Source organism: Protomyctophum bolini (assembly GCF_963924005.1).
Source record: "Protomyctophum bolini genome assembly, chromosome: 22".
NCBI classification, from domain to species: domain Eukaryota; kingdom Metazoa; phylum Chordata; class Actinopteri; order Myctophiformes; family Myctophidae; genus Protomyctophum; species Protomyctophum bolini.
In genome coordinates this window covers 25782256-25800827 of record NC_137883.1, presented here as the reverse complement: position 1 = coordinate 25800827, position 18572 = coordinate 25782256, and the positions used below count along the sequence as shown (strand labels likewise).

The 18572-nt window shown below is 42.8% G+C and overlaps 1 protein-coding gene across 3 annotated transcripts in view; it reads left to right on the top strand.

Moving 5' to 3' along the window:
* Positions 1-18572, top strand: part of arhgap24 (Rho GTPase activating protein 24) — an 89919-nt gene that overhangs the window by 54587 nt on the left and 16760 nt on the right. For 2 of the 3 annotated variants that reach the window (XM_080756151.1, XM_080756153.1), the window contains one exon: positions 16167-16289. In XM_080756151.1, the coding sequence (XP_080612277.1) occupies positions 16167-16289 (123 nt within the window). Of the gene's footprint in view, positions 1-5605; positions 5717-16166; positions 16290-18572 lie in introns of those variants that run through there. The other variant, XM_080756152.1, reaches the window with a different exon arrangement.

The window sequence follows — 18572 nt, the reverse complement described above, 5'->3', positions numbered from 1 at the left end:
AATAATAGAGAACCCCTTCTGCTTGCATACAGTTCAAAAGAGTATATCTTTAACTTTTCATGTCTATTGTCGTTGCAAGTTTGGTCTTTCTAGGTGGCATTATAAATGTCTTTAAAAGTCTTCAATGTAACGTTCTGATACCCGCAGACAAGACAAACACCCTGTGCTCAGTTTCTGAGGCTTTCAGCGGTCAGTGTGTCTCCATCTGTCACTTGTGGCTGTGATGAGTGCAGGTGTGTCTGCAGGTGTGCTCCTCATCTCTACTGAAAGATGGCATTCATTCATGAGGAGCAACAGGTGTCTAGTAGTAAAGTCTAATTCAAAGAAAGATCCTGAGCATACAGATGCACCCATATGGGACCAACATTACTCTCTCAGTTAGGGTTACACCCACAATTTTCACAGTTTATTTATGAGGTTTAACTCAGGTTTGAGGTTTGGGAACAGCGGTTCCCAAACATTTCCATGCCAAGGACCCCTACATAGACAATATAGGGACATATCGATAGTGCGATATATCGCGATATATATCGCTGTGATAAACATATCGTATCGTCCTCCTAATATCGTGATATTGATGATAGTAGTAGTAGTAGTAGTAGTAGTATGACTAGTAGTAGTAGGCTACCCATTGTTGTGGACAGACAAGTTGTAGACAAGTTGCAAAGTTACAGTCAGTGTTTTACTGTTAAGAGGAGGCAAGATTCATGTACTTATTGGCCAGTTTGTGACACAAAACATATTGTAAGATTTTGGAATATATACATAATTCCATTCCAGATTTGTGCCTTTTATGGTTATTTTTTCATTTTCAGTTACTGATATTGTGATATATTGTTAACGAAATCTCTTTTTGTATTGCAATATCACAATATATCGAATATCGCCACAGATATCATATCGTGAGGTGCCCATATCATCCCACCCCTAATAGCCATAGTCTCTGATATTGTGATATTGTGATACAGTACCATGCAAGATGACCAGAGGGATGCCTCTGGTCATCTTGCATGGTACAGACAGACGGACTCAGCACATTTGGTCTGTGGGGAAGCCAAAGGTCCATTTGGCACAGCTACCAGGATGAGATTGTAAAGGATGAGCTGTCACTGTGCTCCATACAGTACATCATGAGATTTCTCATCAACTTTAAATCGCTGAGCCATGCAAAACTCCAGTGTCTAGCACACTGTTACTTATTTTCTGTTAATAACACAATTTTCAACACGTAAGATTGCCTAGACAGAGAAACAGAGTACTACCCTACTACCCCTGGGTCACAGCATTATTCTTTCTCTTGCAAATCCTGTAGAGAAATCTTAGGTTGCGTCATATAAGAACTGTTCCAAAAATAAACAAACCACCCGGTCGATTTTGTCAGTGACTCTGTCAGTGACTGTGTCGTTTATGATATTGATTTATATATTAAAACACATATTTCCATATATGAATATTAATAAAATAGCCTGGCTGATTTGATTATTTCTGGAACACACTCTGGAACTCTTATATGACGCGGGCAAAACAGGAATTAATTGGCACCGTACAGATTATTCCATTGAGTAAATATAGGCTGCCATTACAACATTTAAAGAATGCACGTTCAGTACTACTATTACTTGACACTAGAGAGACCTGCTGTGGAGCCACTCTAGTCATTCACCCAGATCTGTGTGAAGTTTCCTTTGATATCCTGCCTCGATTTTTAACAACTTTTAACTTTATTTAGGACATGCCATTATAGGTGAAAACATCCAACAAACTATTTTTAAATAGCTGACCTACAAGCTCACAATGTGTCACATTGCGATGTGATGCTGTTTTTGACCAGCAGTTTTTCAAATGTATTAGAATCGATTATTTTTCTAAAACAAAATATTATTCAAAACATTGGTAATCGGTGGTCTAAGACTCTCCAAAAGTGGGATTGAGTAAATAATCTGCCATCGGTCACCAGGCTCTACTTCGTCATATAGTACACACAGTGTAGTGTGACTGGCGTTGCGTGCAAGTCTTCAGGTGACAGCAGCTGCCAGTACTCAGAAAAACTCAACAGTCCTAAAGGTTTTAATTAGCTTTTAATCCCCTGTCAGTAGCTGGTGAAGCTGTCACTGGTCTTAACAGTGCACTCCACAAGGATTCTGGCATTCAGACAGTCGTGCGGCACGTTGCCACACATGATCTTGGATTGAACAGAATGTTTGTGGTCTCTTCTCACTTTACACCCACGATATATTTTGATGTATTGAAAAAGTTGTCATTAGCTGCGCGAATGACGTTATAACCGAGGCAAATGTGGGCACGGTAACATTAAGTGTCCTGTCATACCAATTATCACTTCTAACTTCTATTCCGATAAAGTGATGGCTGAGCCATGTTTCCTTTTCTTGAAGTTGAAATTGATTCCCGTTGCATAATGGTATATTTACAGCAGCCCTGGCAGAACACACAGACACAACTCTTTATTTAGTTGGCATGGAATCAGATGCTTGGCTCATTGTCAGCAGAGTTATCACTAGACATTGCTTTACATGCTGTAGGTCTTGATGTCTGTCAACCATACTCACTCCTACCGTCCAACAGGTGCCTTTAAGCACTGTATATAGTACATTAAACCCATTTAGATCTGGAAAGCATAGATGTGTCATTTTAGACTTAAAAAATATATATAGCCTCCTGTAGCAACATAGGTTTTCCAGAAAACTGATACTGTAGGATTTAGAAGGCATTTTGCTTCTGTCGGGAGATCTCTTTTTCAAACATTTTGTGGTATTCCGTAAATTAACGCCCTACTTGATCATACTACAGCATCAAACAAAAGTACTTAAAGTAGCAGATCTACAAGCAAACTTGTAGATCTCAAACCTTTTCATGTGAAGGACCCCCAAATGGTATTGTATTTGGCCGCGGAAGTGAATCATGTGAATGAGAACGTGATGCTGAGGTGGCCCAATGAACGGCCGGCAGAAACTGCACTGAGTTTCCTGACTGAACTTGCATGTCTGTGACAGGCGCGATGCTCATTACAATAATAATCAAAATCTTCAAAGTAACTAGTAAGTATAACTAAAGTTTTCAAATAATTGTAGTGGAGTAAAAGTATAATATTTGCCTTTGAGGTGTTGTGGAGTACCGGTAGGCCTAAACTGAGCAGCTTTATGGCGGTATCGTGGTGGGGGTGGGTGGGGTATGGGGGCCCTGCAGGACAGCCAAAACCGCCCCAAGAGTTATTTTTCAAGTAATGTTTTATTGGTTAGAATAAGTTCCGGACACCAGAATGCATTGTGCTGTATATAGTACATAGACTGAATGATGATGTCATACCGTATAGACTTACTGCATCTCAGTCGTAGTGTGTCAATTTGCACATGGATTTAAAGAGTTTTCGTGTCAACGTTTTGCAACAGCACTTCCACACACACAATTGTTCTAATTCCTTGCATTTTGTGGCACGTCCTCCGGCTCTCCAGGACACAGATATCCAGCTAGGAGGAGTGGTGTCATGTTTGCCCGTCGGCGACAAAGACTGTGAGGCGGACCTGGCCATTGTTCCTTGTCTTATCTGATGTCATGATTTCCATGGCCCTGTGGGGGCGTGAGAGGGACAGTCTTGGTTCTCCTTGACCTAACCTTTGTGATGCTCATTATGCACCAGATGGTAATGGATAGCCAAAGGGCCTACATACTATATAGCCTATGCTCTCTATCAGACAATGGCTTTAGGGGCTTAATTTGAGGTTTGCATTTAGGTGTCTCCATTCTGACTTTATCTATTGAGGAGCAGGGACCACCGTGATGGTTGGTAGACCCCCCCCCCCCCCCCCCCCCATAGGCTAATAAAGCAGCCTATGGGTTGGAGGTAAGTGTAACAGGACACCTAGTGTAGATACATGGGAAGATACGCTCAGAAACACACCTGGGACAAGGTTAGACACATATCCACCATATAGCCTGTGGCCTACGACTGCACAGTAAAAGTGTTATTTCAATAGTATATTGTTTAAACTGATGCTAGGTTCTATGTATGTGACTGCCACTTTGGCCATGTAAACGTATGTTTTCTCATGCCAATAAAGGTACTTTGAATTTAATTGAATTGACTGCCACAATGCGATTACCATTTCTTAAGCTTATTGTATGTCGCTCTAAATAAGAGCGTCTGCTAAAAGCCTAAATTGCAACATTTTACTTGTAAATCTCAGAATGTGTACAACTGGCACCAAATGATACGGTCCATTTGGTTCCATTTTACCCATTTTAAGTTTTACGTTTGAATTAAGTTAATTTAAACAAATGTAGGCTACATTTAAAGATCACATTAAGTTAATTAACTCTGAGAGTGTACAAATGGAACATTAAGGGCATATTCCTCATTCTATGTGCCTTTTATGAAGGAAAGCGCTGATGCCTACAGCATCTTTTCTCTGATGGAGAAAGAAAAACAGAAGAAGGGACAGGGGCGCCGTGCGATAGCCCTGTAGAAAGTGCACAATATTGACAACAAAGCTTTACCTATAGGTGTACTAGGTGCAGGCGTAAATGAATGAAGCAACTATTAATGTAGTGATTTTGTTGTAGACACGCCGTCAGGCCAACGCCGACTTGCCTGTGTTTCTCCTCCTGAGGCTGGCTGTCAGACCCCTCTCCTTGAGGGCATGGCTGCTGCCTTTCTTGGTGTGGGGCAGCGCAGCTGACGCTGGTGAATCTGCAATATATATTAATAGGTCTGCCTTTAAGAAACCACAACTGCACAATGAATAATGGTGAATACTATGTCATTTATAGTATAGGTGCAGTAGTTTAACATACTGTTTTGTTTGGGAGTGAGAGGAGCAGGGATGCTGGCGGTATCGAGTGTGGGTGAGGCCCAGGAGTTTGAATCCTGGGTATAGGCCATAAAAGATGGCAGCTTTAACATACAGTAGCACTGTACTGTAACTCGAGTTGGAGATTCTATGTTTGCTTGTCGGGGGAAAGAAACCCACAGCCCCTTTCAGAGTCTGCCTGTTGTTCTTCTCATTATAGTTGGAAATAGGAGTGTGTGTGTGTGTGTGTGGGGGGGGGGGGGGGGGGGTGGGGGGGGGGGTGTACTTGTGAGGGCTAAATGCTACTAGTACTGTATACTAGAATTTTAGAAATAGTAGGATAATTTCCCTGCGCCTCGTAAGAATAATTGGTTGTTTCTTGGTTAGAAAATAGTTAGGCTGTGTGCTTGCGTGCATGCGTGCGGTTTCGTGTGTCTAGCCTGTGTGTGTATGTGGCCGAGCCATTGACTTCATGGTCCCCTCCACCCCAACCCCAACCCACTGCCCCCCCTCCCCCTTTCAATGCTCCACTCCCCCTTCTTGTCTTTCCGTCTCACACCCTGTCAGCTGTGCTCACTCACTCAACCTGAGCCGGGGCCAAGAAGAGAACCGAGAGCCGCTAGCTGCTCTCTCTCTCTCTCTCACTCTCTCTCCAGACTGAGTCACTTACATACATACAGTACAGCACACTGCTGCTGCTGCTCCGACCTCCGGCCACCGTAACACACACGCATCCGGGACACTGCAGTCCCGTTCAGGGACCCTTCTTGGGGGGGAGGGAGGGAGGGAGGGGGGTTTCCTCAAGCCATATAGGAGATTGGAGGGGAGCATGGAAGTAGTGGTCCATCATCATCAGCCGGTTCATCCTTTGCCAAAGTATGGATTATCAGACGTTCCATCTTCAAGCTCAGGTAACTTGTTATTATGGCCACGGTTGTCATTGTTTTGGGCTGGAATTCCTGGCTGGCTCAACATTTACATGAACTATTCTGTGAGCGTGTGTACAAGTTGTGACCAAAGTTACACGTGAGATAACTTAACGCGCAGCATATGACTCGGTACTACAGAGTCAAATGACCATTTTACTGTGTGTAGCCTACAGTTTCATTCTATAACCTATTTCCTGGACTTCCACAGTTCTTTTGTTACTGGACCATCAGTTGGCAGCATTAAAGGATAACAGGTTTCTTTTGCAGCAAGACGAGATCAGGTCCGTGCAATGATAATTACGGACCGAGAGTCTCACCAGCAGCTGGATCTTTACAGTATTTAAACTTTAAACCACTTAAACTCTTTCAAGATGATGAAATAGAATTGAACCCTGTCTAGCATTTTCCACACGAGAGCGTGTGTGTGCGCCCTCACTGTGCAGCAAGCTTGTTGCTTTGCAAAGTGATAAACTGTAAACGACATGCATAGAGTGATTTCCTGCGCTTGTCGGAGGTATTTATGACGCGTGGGCTTCTGAGAAGTTCCCAGACTATCATTAGACACAATATTGAATCTCAACTTGCCTCTGCTTGCATGCAAACAAGAGCGCTCCTGCAGCCAGGATAGGGGAGAGGAGTGCACTGTTACACATATAAAGTGATGCATTCATTCACTCATACACACACACACACACACACACACACACACACACACACATACACACACACACACAAAGGCAACACATTCACACACATGCATTCAAGCATGCACGCATAAAGAGTGAGACACACACACACACACACACACACACACACACACTGCACCTGGGGAAACATGACATATGTTTTAGTCATTCAAAGCTAAACAATGCTGAGCCAGGATCTGAAATGTGTGTTTTCCGTTCTAGCGGCGTCTGTTTCCTCCATTCTTGGCTAAGAAGCACAATCAAAGTCTGTAAGAATTTAAATGGAACTGCCATATACTGTAAATATAATTCAGTAGCTTTGGCTTTCCATAATGCTTTTTATGTTTTTTTTTCTTTTCTTCACTTTTACGCACGCACACACACACACACACGCACGCATGTACACACACCCAGCAACAAGTTGTTGCGTTATTATTTTACAAATCAAACATTTAAACAAATTTGACATTTGACACTCTCAGAGGTGAATGAACAATGAGTATGCTGCAGTATACAGTAATCTGAACTGCCAACAATCCGTGGAACAGATCTTCTGTTGTGCACAAGAATAATGATCAAAGTGGACACTGTAGGAGTGCCAGTGTTTGTGACTAATTACAGCACAGTGCCAGCCCTTGTTGTCTCCTACCGTACCTATTTTGGTCTGTAAGTCCAGTCTGACACCATGTCTAGCCTCTTATTACACTGATTTTGACTTCACAGAACCCCCACTTCGATATGAATTAGTGCCCCCCATTTGATATGATTTCTATCGCTGGGACCCCAATCTACACTGTACACTTCTGTGTTCATTTTACTCTGCAAGTGTTCAATGGAACCAAAGAGTCCATTTGGTTCTATTTGTACACCTTTAGAGTTACATATCGGCAAGGGTCTATTTGGCTGGGGACCCCCTGGAAGCCCCTCAAGGACCCCTGTGCGTCCCCTGACTCCAAATTCTACACAGTGGGTTACAGAGGGCAACAGAAAATGTACATGCACCATAATTCACTATTAATTACAAAGATAAACCTCAGGAGTAACTTATTGATATACTGTATGCTTCGTAATCTTAATAATAAGCTTCAGATTTTCTGTAGCTCATATCAACTGAATGTTGATGATAATGTATCCAACTAACTAACTATGTAAGTACTAACTTACTTACTTCTAATTAACTAACTACGGTAACTATGTAACCAAAACTACACATCTAGACTTCCAGACCATTGCTGTGGTTTCAAGATGTTGTATGTGTTGTACATTTAAAGTGTGCACTCAAATTGTCTCGAGTGAATACGATGAGCAATCTTTGTAATGAAAAGGTTTGTGCCAATAGATAATGTAGGACCTTTTGATCAACTTCCTTGCCAATTTTGGTCTCAGCATAAGTAAGACACTGGCATGCCTCCGCAAGGAGACTAAAACTTCAGCTCTGACTTTAATAGTATCACTGTTGTCAAGGCATGATAAATCAGGGGAGGTTCAGGTACAGTGATGCTGTGGTGGAGAACCCCTACAGTCACTGGCAGCACACTCCTGCCAGCATGGCTTTCATGTAAGAGGCAGTGCCCACCAAGGTGCATCAATCAATGGTTTCCTTGGTAACACAGCATCAGCCTCTACATGAACAGATGGTGATGTGTGTGATGCACAACATATTATTCTTTGTAATGTGGAGGCATCTTAACTTCATCCAAGCCAAGGTCAGTTAGGAATCTGATCAAATTGAGCCTTCTGTCAACTCCCAGTTACTACTGGATAATTAAATTACCTGTCATGTTCGTCCTTTGCAAGCGAAGGTGACCAATTGACTTAACGTCGTCTTGTGGGTGCGAAGATGGCTGATGAGGCCGGTCCGTGCATGGAATTCCTATTGCAGTGAGGGCATGTGATGTCCGGGGGTTGGCTAGGTGAGAGGGAGGAACTGGCTCTGGTCTTTCGGAGCTGACGCTTCAGTAAACAGTAAACACTCTAGACGTAGTAAATTGCACCAAAGTTGGTTCTGTAATTGGATGGGTTTTTTTCAGTCCTCACCAAATCTCTTCAACCAAAATAGCCGATTCTTCAAGCTCATAACGCATCCCATTGCGTGAGCGTGTAGATCGGCTATTCTTTGGCTAATGTTCCCCCAGGTGTGATGCTTCAAGGGGTCAACTATACAGGGGACCAGACCTTGTAAATCACATTTGACTAGAAATGAAAGCTGGAGATGTGAGACAGGAGGAAAATGTTTGTTTTTCACACGGCTGTGTGCATTCACTGGTTACCAACCTTGCTCAGGTTGCGCTTTTAGCCCGAGACTCTCGGCCATTGATTGACATTCATTTGATTAGGGAGGTCAGAAAACAATGCAATGGTATTTGGGAATGTTTGAGGTTCACAATGGTGACAAATAAGGTTCCTCAAACAATCCACAATGGGTACAAACAAAGTCATAGCAGCTTTGTAGGAAAAACCTCTTCTTGTTAGCAATATCCCTCCTATGAAAAAGTGAGTTATTCAGGCTCTAAGCTACTGTACCTAGTACCATTATAGTTTGTTGCTTTTAATGTATTCTGTAAGTGCTGTTCATGTGCTGATGAGATTTGTCCTACAGATATAGGCTCAAAATCCAGCCTGGATTTTGGTCAGCATTTTGCCCATAATATGAAAACGAATTTAAACAGGAAGTTCTAATACACCAAAGGTCTTATTAAAGAATAGCTGCTATTCTGGACTGTATCCTTATTGCCACATTAGTAACGTTCCCATTCGTTCTTTTAAACAATGTTTTCACAGTTGCTGTTGCTGTGTAATTTAGGCAGTTGAATATTGCTGTGATATTATGGGAAACCACTGGGCCAACGGGCTGAGTGTTATATTTACTGTAAACACCTGTAGTCATTGTTCTTCAGACAAGGTCTGCCAGACATCAACAAACAACTATTTGGATGTCATATGTGGTTGAAAGTACATTTACTTATAAGTATACTGTACAATTTTGAGGTGTTTGTACTTTCCATGAGTATGTCAATTATTTGACAACTTTAGTTACTAGTTACTTTGTAGATTTTGATTATTATTACAAAACATACATTAACCACTTCAACCCTATACATTTCGGCCTTTTGAAAATAGCCGATCTACAAGCTCACAATGTGTCGCGATGTAAATGTTGATGCAGATACTTTTGGTACTTTTACTCAAGTGCATTTTGAATGTGGTTACTTCTACTTGTAACAGAGTCTACATTGCAGTATTGCTACTTTGACTTAAGTAAAGCATGTGAGTACTTTTTTTCCATCACTGCATACACATACAGCTGTAGCCCTCTCATACCCTTGGTATTCTACAGTTAGCCTTGAGGAGTTGTAAGCCTGTGAGTGTCTGCACCGCGCGTGTTATTCTACAGTTAGCCTTGAGGAGTTGTAAGCCTGTGAGTGTCTGCACCGCGCGTGTTATTCTACAGTTAGCCTTGAGGAGTTGTAAGCCTGTGAGTGTCTGCACCGCGCGTGTTATTCTACAGTTAGCCTTGAGGAGTTGTAAGCCTGCGCTGCGCCTGGTATTCAACTCAACCTGTTTCAAACAGCCTGGGAATGTAACGACGACCTGCGTCCGCTCACAGCTGATGTTCCTGGCATCACCGGCAAGGAAACATACTAATATAATATCCATATCTCTGTCCTTGATAGGACACCAGTGAAACAGGACACTGTACACAGCCACAGAGAAGTTAAAGTCACTGTGGAGGGGCATGGACTTTCGGGTTTGATGGTTCACGAAAACGCGAAGCTTCAGAAATATCTCACAAGTGTCCTGGCGATGCTGCAACTGCCACTCTTTCAGAGGGTCGTGCAGTATCTTTGTTTAATACTGTACATAGGGTTACCGGTTTGGGGCTTAAAAAAAATCTGTGAGGGGCGCTCTTATCATCATACATCATCTCATTCCGGCCAATCACAAATTGCGTCCTCACTTTTGTAGTTTTTGAGGGACGCTAGCCCTTTCATCAGGGCGCTGCTAATGAAAGCCTGCTAATGAAACAACGCAATGCAGAGAAATTTATATAATGTCTATAGAGCACCAAAGTTTGACAGTTTACACTTCCTACTTCCTACCTGGGTTGCTTTTTCCCCCCATTCTGAATTCCCATAGACGTTTTGTAAATCGCATCATATAAGAACTGTGTTACAAAAATAAACAAATGATACTGGTGGTTTCACTCATGGATGAAGAATCAACTGACGGTGAGAAAAAGCTAATGTTACTACTAGAAACCGACTGTATCAAATATGAGTGACTGACTATTGTAAACAATACAGAGCCACCTCCCCGACAATATCATATCACAGAGACAGTTTATTTTTGGACCACAATGCTTTAAGATGACCCAAATCACCCAATGTTATTCTCCATAGAGAAATTACTTCCGCAACCCAGGGGATGAACGAGTGATGTCAGGACTTCTGTATATTGGGAATTCCGCAATATGTACTTCCCCCAGAAACGGTCTTTTTCAACCAACACTCCTTTTCATGCATGGGGAAATAAATGGGAAACAGATCTGTAAAACTTTTCCTTGGGCGGTACTTATACCAAATTCCAATACTTCCGTTTAGACACTCAACCGCCTAGATTTTGCCCAGCATGGTATGCAAGTACTGAAAACAAGTGTAATATCAGCTTTATTTTAATTGTGGTGAAATCAGCCGGGCAATTTGTGAGTGAATGTTGAAAACCCCTGCCTGACATTTGGGTGTTTTACAGATATTTTGTCACGATATGAGGGGCGCTCTTATTAGGGATGTCAGTAACGGATAGTTTCCCAGCCGGTTAGCCGATAGGATTAACCGGGTCATTAACGGATAGTGGTTGATTATTATTATTTTATAATAGGCTACCCCAAATGTAATATGCATGTATAGGCTACATAATTAAAGTTGGTAGACGAATGGTATACATTTATTTATGCTCCTTTTTAAAAGACAAACTAAAAAGCAACATTTAACAATATAAATAAATTGTTGTAGGCTTAATCATCAATAAACAACGCATCGCATCTGCGCGTCTACAGTACAGAGGTCCGCCGGTTCTAGTCCAAAACATAAATAAATCCAGTCCAGATCTGAGCAACCTATACCTATAAAGCCACTGGACGCATGGGCTAAGCCTTTTATTATTATTAAGGAAGATCAGCAAGCATGTTGTCACCGTGTTCTGTTTGTTGACTTTTCGCTGACGAGAAAACCCTCAAACATCGATAGCACATGGCTAACTTGATAGCCGTAAGCCGTGCCAGTGTGGGGACTCGAGGAGACGGATAGGAGGAGGAGGTTGAGGAGGAAGCGACAGCGGCTGTAAACGTTCTCCCTCCAGGCCAAATGGCCAATAATGGATTTAATAATGTAGGTCTCTGCATTGATACGGTCGACATGTGTTAATCTCGTCTCGCTGTCAGCCTGTCACTCGCTTACATTTTGACTACCGCAACGCTACCGTTGTAGGCTTGTAGCCAACTAGCCATTGAAGTACAACAGAGAACGGGGACATTGAGGGGGCAGAAAACAGAGCCAGAGCGCTGTTCATGCAGCCTGGAGTGTGACAAGCTGGGCGGCGCAAATAAGAGCAATTTTAGGCATGTGTGCAACATGACAACTGTTTTAAAGTATTGTACAGTGACAACTACAGTCTCTGTAATGTTTATGTTGTACTATTACTAAAAACGATCTAAAATAAAGGGATTTGAGATCAAAACACGCATTTATTATTATGCAAATTAACCGTTAAAGCTGATAATAATATCCGGATGTTTCTTAACGGTCCGGATTCACTGTTTATGCTAAGACAATGTTTGTGTTTACACAGACCCTCAAAGCTGGACATAGGAGGGGCTGCCGCCCCTCAAAAAACGAATTCACAATGAAGAAGGAGAACAACTTCACCGTTGTCTTAGTGCACGAGGTTCTTAACGCCGGCGAGGTTATAAACATCTATTATACAGTAAATATCTGTGTGTGTGTGTGTGTGTGTGTGTGTGTGTGTGTGTGTGTGTGTGTGTGTGTGTGTGTGTGTGTGTGTGTGTGTGTGTGTGTGTGTGTGTGTGTGTGTGTGTGTGTGTGTGTGTGTGTGTGTGTGTGTGTGTGTAAACGGTGCAGTCCCAGACGAACAGGGATGCCTGGTCACTGTACTGTGTTGTATACCTCAACTCTGAGGTCTAATCCTGGAAGCTGTCCATATGCTAAGTGAGTTTGACCCCTGACCCTGCAGTATAAACCATCTGCCCAACAGCCAGCGTGGACCAAACTGGAACATCAACAAGAACAGGCTGGAAGAAGCGCTCTGTGTTTGGTTGTGACAGCCGCGGTATGCTGTTGTATAATTCATCGCACACTGGTGTAATAGTTTCTCAACTGCCGTTTCGAGAAGGAAAAACAGTCGACACCGGCACCGGGGAATAACATTAAATATTTGTATGACAATCAGTGTAAATAATACCATTTATTGGAGCGCCTACTGTATGACTACGGACATCGTGATCGTTTGCCTCAAATTCTGTAACTAAGGTATAGCTCAATCACCGCTGTAGTACACTGGTTCTCAATATGGGGTCTGAGGACCCCCAGGGGTCCTTATGGGGGTTCCAGGGGGTCCCCAGCTAAATGATTGATAGGTTGGGAACCAAATGGACCCTCAGCGGTTTGTAACTCTGACAGTGTACACAATTGGGAGTCCCCTGTGGTCCAGGAAGCCCCAGGGGTCCTAGAGGGGGTTCCAGGTGCTCCCCAGCTAAATGATTGATAGTTAAATTTAAACACTGACGATGTTACAGCGTAGGTCACTGAGATAGACCTTTGGCCTAATGCGTATAAACTGGTGGTGCTTGGATTTTAAAAGGTTGAGCATCACTGCTCAATTATAGTTATCATACCTTAACTACAGTACCCTTGTAAACCTTGTAAACCCTTTAAGTACTTGTTTAAGTATACCCTTGTTGACCAGAGGGGTATATTTGCAGGGCCCCTCTCCTTTTTGAGGGGCACTAGCCACTCCGGTGCATGGCTTTTGAAGATTACGTCATGACTCATATGGGATTTTTAATGCACTTATGAATTGTTTGCCAGCCAAGTCTATTGACTTTGAGGATATTACAATGTTTGTTTAGACTAGAGCATTTATGACGTAAATCGTTTGCCAGCCAACTCTATGGACTTTGAGGATATTACAATGTTTGTTTAGACTAGAGCATTTATGACGAATTGCACCACTCGGTTCACACGGGTGTGTTTTTTTTTTAAACAATTATTTGGAGGCCCACTTGTAATCAACCCCCCAGCCCCCCCCCCACAGGTTGGGAGTCTCTGTTTCTGGAGTGTCTCATGGTTGAGTAATAGGAAACTTTCACCGGCGCAGTGATTCAGGACATCCTACAGCATGTACACAGGAACTATGTGTGGACAACAGGACATGCCAGGAATGTACAGCGCTACACTCACACTCTCTGTTTACATGATCGCCCTGCAATGTGTCACGCCAAAAAACTCCTGAGTGTCCATTTAACTCTGAGGCTCAGGATTTTGGAGTGTGTGTGTGTGTGTGTGTGTGTGTGTGTGTGTGTGTGTGTGTGTGTGTGTGTGTGTGTGTGTGTGTGCGCGCGTGTGCGTGTGTGTGTGTGTGCGTGATCTATTTTGGGTCTATAAGGTGCGTTTTCCAAAACATAGTAAATCGTAATAAATCATCAACGTAAAAATAGTCTGCTCCTGTCATGGGTAAAGTGAGAAGTTAATTTACGGCGGCTAAACAGAAAAGAAACGTCTCCCCTCCTCCTGTCTGTCTGTCCCTATCTCTCTCTCTCTCTCTCTCTCTCTCTCTCTCTCTCTCTCTCCATATCTCTCTCTGCCCCTCTCACACACACACACACACACACACACACACGCATGTTGCTGCCTGCAGTGTTAAGCCCAGTGCTAAAGCCGGGTGCTCGGCGGTGTTACAGGAAGACCTCTCATTGTTGATCTCCTGAATTGGAAGTGTTTAACATACAGTAGGTCGCGTTGTAGAGACTCTGTCTGTCTGTCTGTCTGTCTGTCTGTCTGTCTGTCTGTCTGTCTGTCTGTCTGTCTGTCTGTCTGTCTGTCTGTGTCTCTCTCGCTCTCTCTCTCTCTCTCTCTCTCTCTCTCTCTCTCTCTCTCTCACACTGTACAGTACTGCTTGGCCACTGGCATAGTGAGTTATTGCACTTTGATCTTTGGCATTACTTGTCAACCACTAGTGGAATAGCCTCACAAGCCCGTTTCTGCCATGCCATGCAACTCCTTGCAAACAAACGGTTGCGAGTAGTCGCATGGCTAGTTGCATGCAACGTACCTTTGTTCCCAATGGCGGTTACAAGGAGTTGCATTGGTGTGACATGTCCTTAAAACTGTTTTGTTGCAAGGAGTTGCATTGGTGTGACATGTCCTTAAAACTGTTTTGTTGCAAGGAGTTGCATTGGTGTGACATGTCCTTAAAACTGTTTTGTTGCAAGGAGTTGCATTGGTGTGACATGTCCTTAAAACTGTTTTGTTGCAAGGAGTTGCATTGGTGTGACATGTCCTTAAAACTGTTTTGTTGCAAGGAGTTGCATTGGTGTGACATGTCCTTAAAACTGTTTTGTTGCAAGGAGTTGCATTGGTGTGACATGTCCTTAAAACTGTTTTGTTGCAAGGAGTTGCATTGGTGTGACATGTCCTTAAAACTGTTTTGTTGCAAGGAGTTGCATTTACTGTATGTGACATGTCCTTAAAACGTTTGATAATCACTGCTTTTACAGTCATTAAATTAGGTGATACTCAAGTTAAAGGGACTTCTTCACCCCTTTGCAACCAGATATTTAGATGTGGATGACTCTGTGCTCTGACCTGCTGTCACTGTTTTCATCACTGTGGTTTGACACCAAGTGGCCGCATTTTTAGTGCTCCCAATTCAAACTGCACATTGACATTGGTACATTATTTGTATTTTTGAAGAAGTCTGTCTGTCCGCCCACTTATGCAACAATCCTTTTTTTCCTTCTTTGCCCATTACATGTTGTTTTCAGTGAGAATACTATGTTGCAAGAGCAGTCGTTTAGTTCTGTGAAATGAACACGAGATCTGGCCTTGCCTGGAATGATGTAGTCATCTTGTGCTGTATTCCTTACATACAGTCAGTGTACAGCACATACATGGTGGGCAGCATGCTCATCTTAGGCTACAATCAATGGATCCAAACCCCTGGGGGTTGGATGCAGAAGTGAGGAGAGCAAGAAACATGAATAATTGAACCACACTAGATGCCGGTTTTGTTGGTGAATCATTTGAGAGAATGAATTGTCACCTTGTTTTGTATTAACCACTTTGTCATATTGTGACAAAAACAACCATACCCCATTGTCTTTTTATTGCTCATTTCATAAACACATCAGGTTTTGGGTATAGGCCTACCATTTATATGTGTGCGTGTGCGTGCGTGTGCGTGCGTGCATGTGCGCGTGCGTGTGTGTGTGCGTGCGTGCGTGCTGGTCATAACAGCATTTATTACCCAGCGAAGGATATCACACCTAAATACAGTAAGCAATACCGTTTCATTGAATCATTCGCATAATACCCTTCTACTAACGCTTCTTTGATCTTTCCAATCAACTGTAGGATTATTATGACTATTCTCGATTTGCCCCCAGAAAGACTAAAATGCCACAGTAGTATACAGTATATTTGACTGCTGTATATCTTTCTGTGTTTCTATAGGGGCTGACAGAGAGCGAATGACAGCCAACCATGAGACCTACCTACTCATGGCCAGCACCCAGAATGACATGGAGGATTGGGTGAAAACCATTCGCCGGGTCATATGGGCACCGTTTGGTGGAGGTCAGTATACTATACACCTTAGAATTCTCAGTGTTCTTTTAACTCTTGAGAGTGCCAAAAACGTGGACCCTGTCGGGTCCATTTGGTTACATTTTGTTGACTTTCAGAGTTACATGGTTTAACGGTAGGGTAAGTGATTTTCGTTGGTTAAAATAAATGTTAAAAAGCTCTATATTGTTGCTAGTTAGTGTTTGTTCAGTAACAGGAGACTGTACATGTCTCTCCAGCTTGAGACTGAAACTGGGATACCAATTTTATCCAATCAGGATAGAGAAGGCAGTCAAGATACAGATTAAACAAGTGCAGGAATTGTAAGTGATGACACAAAGAAATGAGCAGACAAAATTGGAACTGGAACACATAAATAGCTACTCTCTCCTGATTGGCTGACATTTTTACAACTACCTTTTCTGTTTATTAAGGAGCTGGAGAGGCAGGGAAACCCCTGTTATGGAACAAGCACTCTATAGCAATGATTACTATTAGAATAAAGTGATTTAACCTTTAAACAAAAAACCTTTTGTTTAAACCAAAACATATCACTTACTATACCGTTAGCACCAGACAGTGGCCTTGTGGTTAGAGTGTCTGCCCTGAAACTGGGAGGTCGGTGGTCCGATTTATGTGGTATGATGTGGCTATGACGTAGGTGTCGCCTGTAGGGCTCCTGTGTGTGACATGCTATTGACTGCAGTGCAGTGGGTGGGCTGACGTCCGTTGGCCTGTGTTCAGTGTGTTGTGCATGAAACGGGGCACATGTCCCGTCTGTGAGAGCTGACGGGGCAGCCAGGACAGGGCCGCTGTGAATAGACGACGCTGAGTTGGCCTCTTTGTTTGCAGTGCAGAGAGCTTGATGTCCATTGCAGTTGACTGCTCTTCAAAAGGACGAGTCATTTGTCAAAGATAGCACCGGAGAGATGTGGCTCCATGCCGGAGTGGTTTGGTGTAGCACATAACACACACACACACACACACACACACACACACACACACACACACACACACAGAGCCTCATATTCTGGTCTTTCCCTTTGACATACTGCAGTAGCAGCAGATTCAAACTAAGAGCCTATTGGCTAGCCCCAAAGGTAAGATTTATATCTCCAGTGTCTCCATCCCTGGTTGGCGACAGACCTCCAAAAGCTAAACCGCATCAGAGTCTCTGTCATTTTGCTGCCATGATCGGTTGCTGAATACTCTCCATAGTTTTTGAGTTAGCCGTTGACCCGCTTGGACCAACACTTGGACAAGGGAAGATTCAAAAAGAGCCCCCAGAGACATGTGCAGCTGTGGTCTCGACATTTGGATCCTTGGAGATCTTGCTGATGGTAATCTCTAATGTGGGGAAAGTCTCTCCCTCCAAAATGGTTGCATTCTACAACATTTGTGTTATATGCTTTATTTATGTTATTGTGTTTCTGGGGATGTCATAAAAGGTGACTAGGCAAACATTCACCGGAAATAGCCATAGCTCTGTGAGCTTTTAGATCAGATGATGTTGGCAAAGAGATTAGAAGTAGAGGGGACCAAGTATAGACCCTGGGGGGCCCAGTCAATGACGTATATACAGTAGGGGTTAGTGATTAATGGCACACTTTGGCACAGTATATAGATCATTAAATGAAGTAATGATACCGTATACTAAACTTACTTTCACTTGGTTTAGCGACATTACAACATTTATTCCATTGGCAAGTTACTCACTCACTCACTTATTACAGTATGTTTGTATTGTACTTTAGTGCAGAAGACGGCGCATAGAGTGGTGGCTTGTCGTTCATCTCCCCAGCCTAATTAAAAGACCACTTTTCAACGTATCTTCATATAATTGGTCCTCACTAATGTTCATGACAAAATACCACATTTTGTTTCTACTCTAGTCTGTGTCTCATACAGTGTTGATTTCGTCGACTATTATCGTGAGAACGATGGCTTCCATTTCAACTTTTCAGGAAGAGAAAGTGCAGATTCTATTAGCTTGGATTCCCCATCGATGATGTCACTGGTGGACGGGTTTCTGAACAGCCCTCCTATATGAGACACAGACCGAGTAGAAAAAGATTGTGGCATTTTATCATGAACATTAGTGAGGACCAATTATATGGAGGTAGGTTGAGAAGTGGTGAAGTGGTCCTTTAATGGTTTGTTTGTTTTTTTGGGAGATATTCGTACTAGGTTTTACGTGAACATTATTTTCTAGTTCTTGAAAAAGGTACATAGCATATATAGTTAAGCCTGACAGCAATAATGACGTGTAGACAGATTGCACTGCAACTCCTCATA